The sequence below is a fragment of the Cavia porcellus genome, unplaced genomic scaffold (assembly GCF_034190915.1).
Source record: "Cavia porcellus strain 051 isolate PalLab524CR breed Dunkin Hartley unplaced genomic scaffold, mCavPor4.1 scaffold_1, whole genome shotgun sequence".
In the NCBI taxonomy this organism is placed as follows: Eukaryota; Metazoa; Chordata; class Mammalia; order Rodentia; family Caviidae; genus Cavia; species Cavia porcellus.
In genome coordinates, this window is record NW_026947484.1 from 135,150,652 (window position 1) to 135,162,890 (window position 12,239).

The 12,239-nt window shown below is 36.6% G+C and overlaps 1 protein-coding gene across 5 annotated transcripts; it reads right to left on the minus strand.

Moving 5' to 3' along the window:
* Window positions 1-1,876: 1,876 nt before the first annotated feature.
* Window positions 1,877-11,690, minus strand: Sike1 (suppressor of IKBKE 1). 5 transcript variants are annotated; one of them, XR_010049664.1, is made up of 7 exons: window positions 11,437-11,689; window positions 11,119-11,224; window positions 9,921-10,063; window positions 7,799-7,912; window positions 5,838-5,951; window positions 4,699-4,779; window positions 4,010-4,172 (listed from the first exon to the last, which is right to left on the minus strand). XR_010049664.1 is itself a non-coding variant. In XM_063255889.1 (6 exons), exons 1-6 carry the CDS (start codon window positions 11,593-11,595, stop codon window positions 4,071-4,073), a joined length of 705 nt encoding a protein of 234 aa, XP_063111959.1. In that variant the 5' UTR covers window positions 11,596-11,690; the 3' UTR covers window positions 1,877-4,070. The 5 variants fall into 5 exon arrangements, 4 of the variants coding, with proteins under 4 accessions (XP_063111959.1, XP_063111967.1, XP_003479304.1 ...); XM_063255889.1 differs by lacking the exon at window positions 5,838-5,951 and having other exon boundaries at window positions 1,877-4,172; window positions 11,437-11,690; XM_063255897.1 differs by lacking the exon at window positions 4,699-4,779 and having other exon boundaries at window positions 1,877-4,172.
* Between the last annotated feature and the right edge of the window lie 549 nt (window positions 11,691-12,239).

Here is a 12,239-nt window from a genome sequence, read left to right on the forward strand (position 1 = left end):
TGTTTTCTTAGCCTCAATCACATTAATTTCTGCTTTGATCTTCATAATATCCTCACTTCTATGAGCTTGGCCTTTACTTGCTCTTCTTTTTCTAGAAGCTTGAGGTGTAGCATCAAGTTGTTTGTGCTTGTTCTGTTTTCCTCATGTGAGAATTCACTGCTAATTTCCTTCTGAGGACTGCTTTCATTGTGTCCCACAGATCCTGGTATGTTGTGTCTACATTTTGTTTATTTTTTGTTTAGTTTCATCCATGGCCCATTGATTGTTCAACTTCCATATGTTTGTGTAGTGTTTGCAGTTTCTTTTGCCATTAATTTCTAATTTCAGTACACTGTGGTTAGATAATATGCATGGGAGAATTTAAATTCCTTTGCATTTACTTAAGCCAGGTCTACAGGCTAATATATGGTCTATTTTAGAGAACATTCCATATGAATTTGAGAATATGTATTCTGATGTTGGGAGAAATACCCTGTAAACATCCACTAAGTTCATTTGTTCACAGGTTTGATTCACTTCTGTGATTTCTTTGCTTTTTGTCTAGTTGATCTCATTGTGACAATTGGGCATTAAGGCTTTCCATTACAATTACTGTGCATTTGATTTTTCATGTATATTAATATTTGTCTTACATAGTTCATTGCTCCCATATTTGGTGCATATATATTTATGATTGTTATCAATTTCTCTTGAAATGTTCTCCTAACAAGTATATAGTGACCTTCTTTATCTCTTTTGATCATTTTTGGTTTGACGGTCACATTGTTTGCAAACAGAATAGCTTCTCCTTTTTCCTGGATTTCTGTTGCATGGACTATTGTTTTCCATTCTTTGACTTTTAGTGTATGAGTTTCTTTTTGAGTTAAATGTATTTCTCGTATACAACATAATGTTGAATCTTGTTTCTTGATCCATTCTGCCAGTGTTTGATTGGTGAATTGAGGCCATTTAAATTGATGGTTAAAACTCATATGTATTGCCTTATCTTTGTCACATTATTTTCCTTTGTTGGTTCCCTGCTTTCCCCCACTGTTTAACTGCTTGCCCTGCTTCGTGGTTTGTTTCTGTTGTTCATCTGGGAATTGTGGCCATTTTTATGTCTATCTAGAATATCTTTCAGTACTTTTTATAGGGTTGGTTTGGTGGACATGAATTTCTTCAGTTGTTCTTTGTCATGGAGTCTTTTATTTCTCCATTAATTATGAAAGATAATTTTTCAGGATACATCAATCGGGTTGGAAATCATTTGTTCAGGACTTGAACTACTGCACTCCAAATTCTTCTTGAGAGCTGTGTGGAAAAAGTCAGCCATATTCTAATGGTTTTCTATGATATGTGATGTTTTCTCTAACAGGTTTTAATATTCTGTTGTTGTGCTGAATTTCTAGGATTTTATTGTTTTGGTGTAGATTTTGGTTATGGCTGTTTGGAATTATATATGCCTCACTTATCTGTACATCAGATTCTGTTCCCAGGCTTGGGAAATTTTGTGCTATTACTTCTGCAATTTTTTTTTTTTATGTCAATACTATTGATTTCTCCTTTTTCACTTAAACTTATCAAACATGTTATTTTTCTTTTCATCATCCTGGAACTGCTGAATTGTTATTTCATGGTCCCTTGTTATTTTTAAGAGATCTCTGTTTTCATGATCACTAGTAGTGATTCTGTTTTTAAGGTCTGAAACAACAAAATCCCTGCAAGTACTAGTAATTAGGTTCATTACTGAATAAAATTAGGTATGTCAGATGTGGTATACTCCTGTACTCCGAGCGCTCGAGAGGCTGAGGCAGGAGGAATGCTGTGAGTTTGAGCCAACCTAAGCTCCATCACATGCTGTTTCACAAAAAAAAAAAAAACCCTCAAAAACAGCTAATATTCTCAAAAACAGCCTTTTATTAGAAATAATTTCATACTAAAATTTTTTCATGCCAGTCAATTCCCTTTACACAATACAAAAGAGAAATTACTATTCCTCCTCCATTCAATTTTGTAACTACTTATTACCTTTCACAGCATTAATACCAGCTAAAATTTATATGATGTAGGGCATTGAGAGCTGTTTATATTTTTTTTTTTGAGACAGGTCTCACTATATAGTTTAGATTGGCCTTGAACTTACTATGTAGCTTAGGCTGGCCTTGAACTCATGGAGATCCTCCTGCCTCAGACTCCCAAGTGCTAGGATTACAGATGTGCATCACCACATCTCACTTGCTCTTTCTACTCATATTTCAAGCTTTTGCTTTTCCAGGGAGAAGTTAACATACAAATTTATGTTGACACTTGAGATGTAAAAGAACTTCCTAAAGAGATCTAAAGGAGCATATGGCAGGTGAAGGGACACCCTATTACATCTTACTGAATAACTTTATCAGTTTACAGGACACCTGCCATAGTGACTGATAGTCATAGTGACTGATAAATGATACAGTATATTTGCCTCCTAAATGGACTTGGGGGACAACCTAGGGCATTTAGGACATACTTCAAGGCAAATAGCTAGAGTAACTTTGTTTATTCTTAGGAAATGAAATAAAAATGCTCTCACTTGGGCATGGAAGTATTTTTAGGGAACTCTTTGCAGGACATCAAATAGAAAATTGAAAATTTCAAAAATGATGTAGGTCTTCTACTGTCTACTACTCTAGCAAAGTTCAGTACTGCAGGGATCAGATGCTTTTACAACATCTTGCTGAGATTTTGTTGTTTCAGCTGGAATTAGTTCATTAGAACAGTACAAAAGAAATTTACAGCACAAAAATCACTAGCAAGTAACTCCTTAGCACAGTGTTTCTCTCATGCAGTGTGGTATGTAATGTTACTGGAAACTATTAACAGGTTTAGCATCCACTGTTTCAAATACTTGAGAAAACCCAAATGGATGGCATAACTGTATGTAATTTATAAATTTATAATATGAGTAACTGAGACAGAAGAATGAGTTAAGTGAACTTAGTTCACAATCCAGCATTTGAATCTCAATTTTGCTTTGTTGTTAGCCTATACATTATGTTAGTAACTCTCTTTAGGTAATAAAAATGCTTCCATGCAAAAGAACAGATCAAAAAAAAAAAAAAATGCTACCTATTAGTGCTAGTAAAGAAACATTAAGAAGTGTTGGCTTTTGAGTATAAAAGTTATATGTATATGTATATATGTGTACCTAAGAACTATGCTGCAGATAAAGCTATGATATGTTCTGCCCTTCACAGTTAGGTAAACTACCTAAATGGAAGATTTCTTAGTAAGTGAAAATTATTTGTTTTTTTGAGGTGCTAGAGACTGAACCCAGGGCCTGGTCCATGCTAGGCAAGCATTTTACCACTGAGCTACACCTCTCAGCCAAAGACTACTTATATTTAGTCAAATAAATATTCTGGCATGTGAATTACATGCACGTGTGGCACACACACACAGGACAAGTTCCTCAGTATTTTGACTGATATAATGATTATACTACCATTTGTTTTCAAATTCAATCCGTGGGACTACGGTAGCAGTAGGGTCTCTCAAATTCAGAGTGAAAGACACCTGACTATACAGTGCCAACTCTGAGCACCAGAAAGACTCAAAACTGCCCAGATGAATGACATTACAATCAGAGTCTGCCAATTTAGTTCTAGGGAATCATACTATTTTTGTCAAATGGAAAAAATTCAGCTTATGCCAAATAGATTTAAAAACTTAATTCTCTTTTAAAAAATTGTTAGAAGTACATTTTACAATCTTATATAAAATAAAAATAATTGGCTTATAGTAAAATATTTAAAGTTTCAAAGATGTGAAAAAGAAAAATGAACTGAAAATATAGTTTATATAAATCAAGGCTTCACAAATAAAAATGGAAAGGGTAGTCTCTTAGAGAAAGGAATGGTGAAACTCCATGTATATTCTAATACACCCAAAAACTTGTTTTGTGGACAGTAGATACTGACTAGGAATTCTAAACTGCCATTTGATACCTTTAATCAACACTAAACTCTCAGGCAAGACACTGAAAGGACAAATGAAAAGACAGTAACTTCCTTCCTTAATAGGCAGTCTCCAGGCATCACTCATAAGTTCAATTACTTGATGGGTTGGGAAGCAGTATCCACTGAGTTTTCCTTTCTGGTGTGAAGAGACTCACTGCTGATGGATAATAATTCTCGGAGTTCTTTATTTTCAAGCTGAAAAAGAAAACAACCCCCAAATCTGAATATACTTTATTCCTGTTTTTTACTGTCAAACTGTCAGACCACACTGTTTTGGGCCAGGAACAGAAAATAGATTTATTTATTTAGAGACAGGGCTTCACATGTGTAGTTGAGGTTGGTTTTAAATTCACTACATAGCCCAAGCTGGCCTTGAACTTGTAGCAATCTTCCTGCCTCAGACTCCCAAGTGGTGGCATTACAGATGTGGGCCACCATGTTCAGCAGGAAAACAATTTCAATTTAGAAGTTTCAAGGAAAAGCAAACAAACAAAAACCCCCACAAAATACCTGTTGAGAATTTTCTAGGCTATGCATTTAATTAATTAATTAAATATTTACTAATTTCTAAATACTGTATTTTCCCCCAAATAAGACCTAACCAGAAAATAAACCATACCATGATTTTTCAGGATGCTCATAATAAAAAGATCTACCTCCAAAACAGCCTCAGTTAAGATCCTCCTGGCTGGAGGCTGGATTATAACTTGCCAGTGCCTACCTGGTAAGCATGAGGCTGTGAGTTTGATTCCTGGTACTCAAAAGAGAGAGAGATTCTTCTGGCTGAGCATGGTGGTACAACCTGTAATCCCAGAATTTGAGTAGCTGAGGTGGGAGGATTGCTGTGAGTTCAAGGTCAATCTGCACTATAAAGTAAGACCCTATTTCAACTGCACTAGGTCAATCTGCACTATAAAGTAAGACCCTATTTCAACTGCTTCCCTTGAAAAAGACTGTCAGACAGATGTATTTAGCATGCCTGTTGCAACACACACTAGACATACTGAATTATAAAATAATATTAATACATAAATATAAATAGAAATACTAACAATGCTTAAATGATAAATTATAATTACTAGTAAATAGTCAAATGGGATGTCTTTGGATGAGAGGTAAACACATATGTTAACAGATGAACTTGAGATTTACTGCTGAACGACTAATTGTAGGACAGACACAGTGCACAAATGACACGTGCACTTGATAACAAATGGACATGGTTGTGCCTAATATGAATTTTCATAATTCAACGCATTGTATGTTTTAGTGACTCATTACAAGCAGGCTATGTGGACAGGAAGTGCTCATTTAAGGAGTGCTCTGTTGCTGGACATGAGATACTGGTGCTAATGGATCTAACGGGAAATGGAGTCATTAGAAATTCAGGCCAAAATTCAGGGTTTGGAGTTAGGACAATGTCCCAGAAGAAAAGGATTTGACTATACTTGGATAAATGTAAATTTCTGTACACAAATAAATGTGGATTTTGTACGTGGATACAGGAAGAAAAACAGATTGTTGGACATGAATAAAAGTAGATTGTTGTACATAAAAAAAATATGACATCCCCTAAAAATAAGTACTATTACAACTCTTTTGGAACAAAAATTGTATGTGACCCAGTCTTATTTGGGGGGAAATATTGTACCAAGTGTTAGGACTACAAAGAAAAAATACAAGTCCTGGCCATTCTGTTCTTGCTTGCATGGAGGTCACCTCATGCGGTAAGATGTACTTCTACTACTTTTAGCTGGTCTAATTCACTCTTTGTGGAGCCTGTTTCTTTTCCCACCTTTAATAAAACTTTTTGCTACCATTAAAAAAAAAATACAAGTCTTTATTACTTTAGCAACTTACTGTTTGTGATTAAAGTCCCATGGGTTTTACTATTATTTCTTCTATTTTTCAAATTCTTAATAATATTTTCCTCTTACTGGGTTGGGGATTTAGCTCAGTGGTGTAAGTGCCTGCCTGCAAGCGCAAGGTTGAGTTCGATCACCAGGACAAAAAACAAAAAACAAAAAAAAAAAAAACAAAAAAACAAAAAAAAACATATATATATATATATATATATATTCTTTTCCTCTTGATTAATTTCTTTTCCTAGGTATTTCACAGCTTTACAGAATGGCTAAAAAATGAGAAGAGTCAGGCATGGTGGTATACTCCTGTCATCCTAGCATTTGGGAGGCTGAAGCAGGAAGACTGCATCAAGTTTAAGGCCAACCTGGGCTACATGGCAAGACCTCATGGTAACCCCCAACCTCATCCCCCAAATGGAAAGAAAGGAAACTACTTACTGAGCTAAGTACAAAAGGGTGTGTAACCTATGTTATCTTATAGAATTTGCAGTGTATCATAATCTATATCCATATTTAAAATGGGGATATGGTTGCTCACTAAACTCCAAAAACTTGTCCACCTCCAGACAACTCAGGGAACTTGGGTGTAGCTCAGTGGCACAGCACTTGCTTAGTATGTTCAAGGCCTGCGGTTCAATTCCTAATACTAAAAAATATATATATATACACACACATATACACACATGTTATGTGTAACAAGTTGGATGTGGTGTTACTGGAGTTCTGAATCTAATAGCTTATACTTTTTCTACTTCTTAGTAAGTTGAACTTATCCCACGTTTCCTAAATCTCAGATAAGTTTACCCTAACTCCTAATTCCTACTGGGAACCCACCACTCACTTTGATTTCCAGATAGGGTAGTTTATTCTCTTCTTACTCTTTAAAGAAAATTCTTGTAAATCACAGCATTTCCAGCTTCACTGAAAGATCAAGCCCATGATCAACCTATCTACCATATAAAGTGCTTCCCCTATAATAAATACTACTCTTGCTTTTTCCACTAAACTTTGGTCAGGGACCTTTTTTTCCTTTTTTTCCTCTGGTATTTCTCAAGGGGTCTGTGACAGTTATAACAAGCATTTAAGTGATCTACTAAAATGTTTTCCCTTAAATAAAAAAACTTATTGAGGGAGGGCTTTATTTTTTTGGGATCTCACTATGTCTTGCAAGCTGCCCTAAACTCTGTATGTATTGTAGGGTGGTCTCAAACTCCTGACCCACCAGTCTTAGCCTACTGAGTACTGGAATTACAGGCATACGCTGTCTCATCTAGCTCCCCTCACATTTTATGGACGTATTATTACTTTAGGCCTTTCTTATTTTATATACCCCTATTTTAATCAAAGTAGTACATGAAAATAGTCTTTAAAGAATCAGAACTATAATACTAATAAAGTGAACAGCAGTTCCTTGGCTTTTTTCCGTTATCACTATTTATGTGCTCTGTCATTTATTTTCATAATTCTAAATATGCTTATATTGCTATTTCCTGGTCATCCGTTTTAGGCATTATCTACTATGGCAGAAAAGAGACATCAGCCTACATATAACCTCCTCCTTTCTACACTCTCTATCCTTCAATATGATAATATCTCAACTTCCAGCTAATACATAATTGATCTTTTCACTGACTGCTATTCACTACTTTTCCTTTCATGAAAAGGTTATAAAGGACGACTTTTTTTTTTTTTTGTTTGAGACAAGTCCTTGCTATGTAGTTCAGGCTAGCCTTGAGCTTGTTATGTAGCCCAGCCTGTCCTGGAATTCACAGTGATCCTCTTGCTTCAGCCTCTCTAGTGGTGCACATGTCTGGCTAACATGCCTGGCTGAAGGAGGAATTTTAATTTGAAATCAGGAGTATATAAAAATCATTGATATATTGCAGTGGTAGGATGGTGATAGCATGCCTTCTGATTTTTTGAGAAACTGTGAACCTAAAATAGCAACATTCTTACCTCTAATTGGGCTAGTTTTTCCTGAATCTTACAAAATTGGTCATCATCCACCTGAACTGCTTTTCTCATCACTTCTCCCATTTCACAGATTCTGTCAATTTGACTTTCAATTTCCTTTGGAAAAGAAAAAGAGTGAGAAAATAATCTTAGCTGCAGATATGAAATGTATAATACACAGTATAATTCTTCAAAGTTAATTTAGCTAGGTTAGATTTTTGTGTGGGGGGGTGAGACAGGGTCTCACTATGCCGTTCAGGCTGGCCCCAAACTTGTGGCAATCCACTTGCCCCAGCATCCCAAGTGCTGGTAATCTAGGCATGCACCACCATGCCTGGCTCTTCAAAATTAATTGTAAAAACCTGTTACCCTTGAAAGAAGAAACCTGTAGTAGGGAAAAAAGTTCAAGTTATAGTTACCGCATAGAACACTATCATCTTGAGCCATAAAAAGTGAGCCTGTGACACTCATAAATAATTTTCATTTTTGAAAGGTCAACTGTAGCTGGCAATAGTGGTATATACATATAATCTCAGAGTTCTGCGAGGCTAAGGCACAAATTCAAGCTCAGCCTGTATAATTTAGCAATTTAGAGAGTCCATATATCAAAATTTAAAGTTGGCCTTAAAGTTTAAAGGCTGGCCTTAAACTCACTTTGTAGCCCAGGCTGGCCTTGAACTCGAAGCAATCCTCTTGCCTTGGCCTCCTAAGTACTAGGATTACAAGCATGTGCCACTATACTGGTCCAAAACAGGATTTTTAAAAAGGCTGGGTGTGTAGTTCAGCCTAAAGGTTTTGGATTCAATATCCAGTACAAAAACAAAAGACAAACTCTAATCTAATCACTGATTAGATGTTGGACAACCTTCCTTCCTTTTTCTGCAGGTCTGAGGATTGAACCAAGGGCTTTCACAGTGAGCTACATCCCTATCTGCTTTCTATCTTTCAAGACACTATCTTGCTAAATTGCCCAGGGTAGGCTTGCAATTCTACTTGTACCTCCTGCAGTGCTGGGATAAGAGGTGTACAGCACCATACTGCGATGGACAATATTTTTAGGCATTTAATTTAATTTGAATATATTTATTGGCAATAAGCTTACCATACCACATGATGCTTTATCTTTGTATATATCTCTTAGAACTTATTTTTATGAGTTAAATGCTTGTCTTCAAATGTTGTCTTCTGTACTACAGAAAATAAAATTTATTTTTCTCTTTCAGATGAATCAAATTTTAAAACATCCCTGTTCTTTAAAACTTTTAAGTCAGTAAAGTACATCTGACAGAACCTAAGATTATTCTTCACTACATTTCACTGTTAAAAATAATGAGGCTCCACTGTACTAATCCAGGATTAAATAATATATGTAAATGTACAATGACAACTATAAAGTGTTCAGCAAAAAGAATGACAAGGTCTCTCAAATTAAATCATAAGCAACCAATGTACAGAAACTATGGTTTTTTTTTTTTTCACATAGAGTTTTGGTAAGTTGCCACATAGCCCTAGAACTTGTGATCTTCCTGCTTCAACTGTCAAAAAGCTGGTATTATTTGTGTGCACTATTATGTCTGGCTTAAGCTTTTTCTCTCCTAATAGTTAAAAAAATTTTTTTTGTATCATTTTACTTATTTTTTAATTAAACTTTTTTGATTGATTGATTGATAAGGTTAGGATAAAATGTTAATTCATGCTCCTAAGAATCAACAAATATATAGTTCAATAATATATAAGTAATAAACAACCAAGTGCTTACTGCACACAACATTAACTGGCATTATATTTAAATAGGAGAAGAGCTAAATATTCATTAACATCTTTTTTTTTTTATCGGTACCAGAGATCGAACTCATGACTGCCTGCTTGCAAGGTAGGTGCTTATGCCTTGAGCTAAATCTCCAGCCCCTCATCAACATCTTGAAAAGAGATCTTGATGAGGGAAGGAGAAACCATAGAGCCATTTGAAAGGGCCTGAGTCCTTCACCTTTTCTTTTTATTCATATCTTTACAAAGCTATAGCAAAGTAAACAGTGAGTGGAAAACAAGCTTATTTTTCTCCAAAAACGAAAACAATCAAAATTTCATTCTATTTATTTAGAATTTATATATCAGAGTTTCTTACTGCAGAGTGAGACTGATGAGCTTTCAGGACTGGTTCAGCATCCACTGTTTTTTTAGCAACCATTAACTGTAACATCTGTTTCCGGTATTTGCTCATGATGAGTTCCAAAGCATCCTGGTGTTCCTCCAAGGAAACCCACAGCTCTAATAAAAAAATGAAATACTTTGGTGTGATCTGAAACATAGATCTCAAAGCCAAACTCTTGAACAGTTAGAATTCTATGATATTCCACAAGATCCTACAAATCTAAAGTTGTAAATCAGGGTTAAAGTGTTCAAATCAACCCTAGTGTGGTAGCACACAACTGTAAACCCAGTACCCAGGAGACTGAGGGAGGATTACTGTAAGTCTGAGGCCAGCCTAGCCTACAAAGTGAAATGCTATCTAAAACCAAAAAACCAAGCCAAACCAAACCAAACCAAACTGTAAGGCCTACACAAAAAACAACTTTCTAGACAGAGGTAGCATATAGTCCAGTAGAAATTATATAGGATGTATGATCAAAAGATATGAATTTGAGTTCAGTTCTGTGACTTGATTAATATTCATAATCATTAAACCTCTCTGAGACTATGTAAGTACTTGATTGGTTTACCTCAAAATGAAAATATGAAAATATAGTGAAAGAATAATGTGAAACCCCTCTGGAAACTGATATACAATTATTATGTTTCTATCATTAATACTGTGCTCATCAAGCCTTGATGAGCCTAATGTGTTCTTCTACCCTGCACATACAATTTTCAATCTTCAGTTTTTATTTTAATTAATATTTAAACATTAAACTTTAAGACTTTGGGATTATGAATGTTTTTGCTTTTTTGATACAGGGTCTCACTATGTAGCCCACGGTGGCCTTATCTCATAGCAATCCTCTAGCTTCAGACTTCCAAATCCTGGGATTACAGGCGTGGGTTACCATGCCTCGCCTGAATTCTTTTTAGTACACATCTGAGTCTGGCATGCCTAAATAAGCCATCTGATAATTTAACCCTACTAAGCCCCTGTTTGATTAGTTGCATATATATCTCAGAATCGGATGACTGTAAAAAAGGTAATCGGACAAACCCTCTTATCAAAAGCACTGACCTGGAAATAGGTATAGATGTGCACTTAAGACGTATTAAGATAGTTTTATAAGAGTCGTAGGCTAAGCGACTAAAAAAAAAGTCATAAACACACAAAAGATCTGACTAACCTCTGTTTTCCTGTTGCAAGTCTCTAATTTGTGTGTTCTCTTGGGACAGCAGAATGTGAGGTTTATGTTTGGTCATCTCCTTCACGTCGGATGCATCTTCTTGATGCTGGACAAATAGAGACAGACTAAACATGCTGTAAACAGAACAGCGACCTGAAGAGGTAGGAGTCAGAACTCCAGGGCAGGATTCTCAGCCCGATCCTGCAAAAAGTTCTTGGCACTGCTCCCCCAATATAGGAAATAAACCCCAGGTTGAGATTCTACTTGACCCCGTTCTGCTGTCTTCAAACTCTTAACAACCCCTACCCTCTACCTGACCTGGTCCGGAAGCGCAGTCCCGGTCTCCCGCATGGCTGCTACCCGTCGGTGCAGCGCCGCAGACTGATCCACCAGCGACTCAGCGGCCGCATCGTGTTCCCGCAGCCTCTCCAGCAGGGTCTTGGCGTCTGTCAAGATCTTCTCGATCGTGCAGGTCATAGCAGTTGGAGGATCACAGCCTCTGATCTAGTCACCTAGGCGATTAGGTCAAACGTTCCCCTGGTCTTAGCTATGTATGCGTCACTTCCGGCAAAATCAAAAGGCGCCTGGCCGCTTGGATCTGCGCCTGCGCGGTGGTAGCCTCGCCCCGGGATTGACCTGTTTTAACCTTTGGTGTTCCTTTCGCGTAGCCTACGACTCGTTTTGGCAGGCCCTCAATTCCTTTTCTCTGGGTTAAACTATTACGTCTGGTCCACCCTAAATTCTCTTTTCCTTGCGGTTTTGGGTGGTGTGACTTTTTGTTCTTGCAGTTCTGAGTGTTGAAAAACTCAGGGGCTTGCATGCTAGCAGAGTGCTCAAACGCTGAGCTCCAGCCTCAGCCCTGTGTCCTTTGGTTTTCATAGTTTTTTCTTCTTTTTCTTGGTTTAATTTTTAAATATTGTAGTTAGATAACATGTTATCTTGACCTCCTCTCTCCTTCCAGTGCTTAGGAATCCAAATCAAGATCTCATGCAGGTGACTTTATTTATTTTAAGGTAATAGAAATTGAACTTAGGGCCTTTGCACAGAGTTGCATCCACATCCCTTTTTAGATTTTATTTTGAGACAGGATTAAATCCCTGGCCCAGCTTCCCAGAATGCTG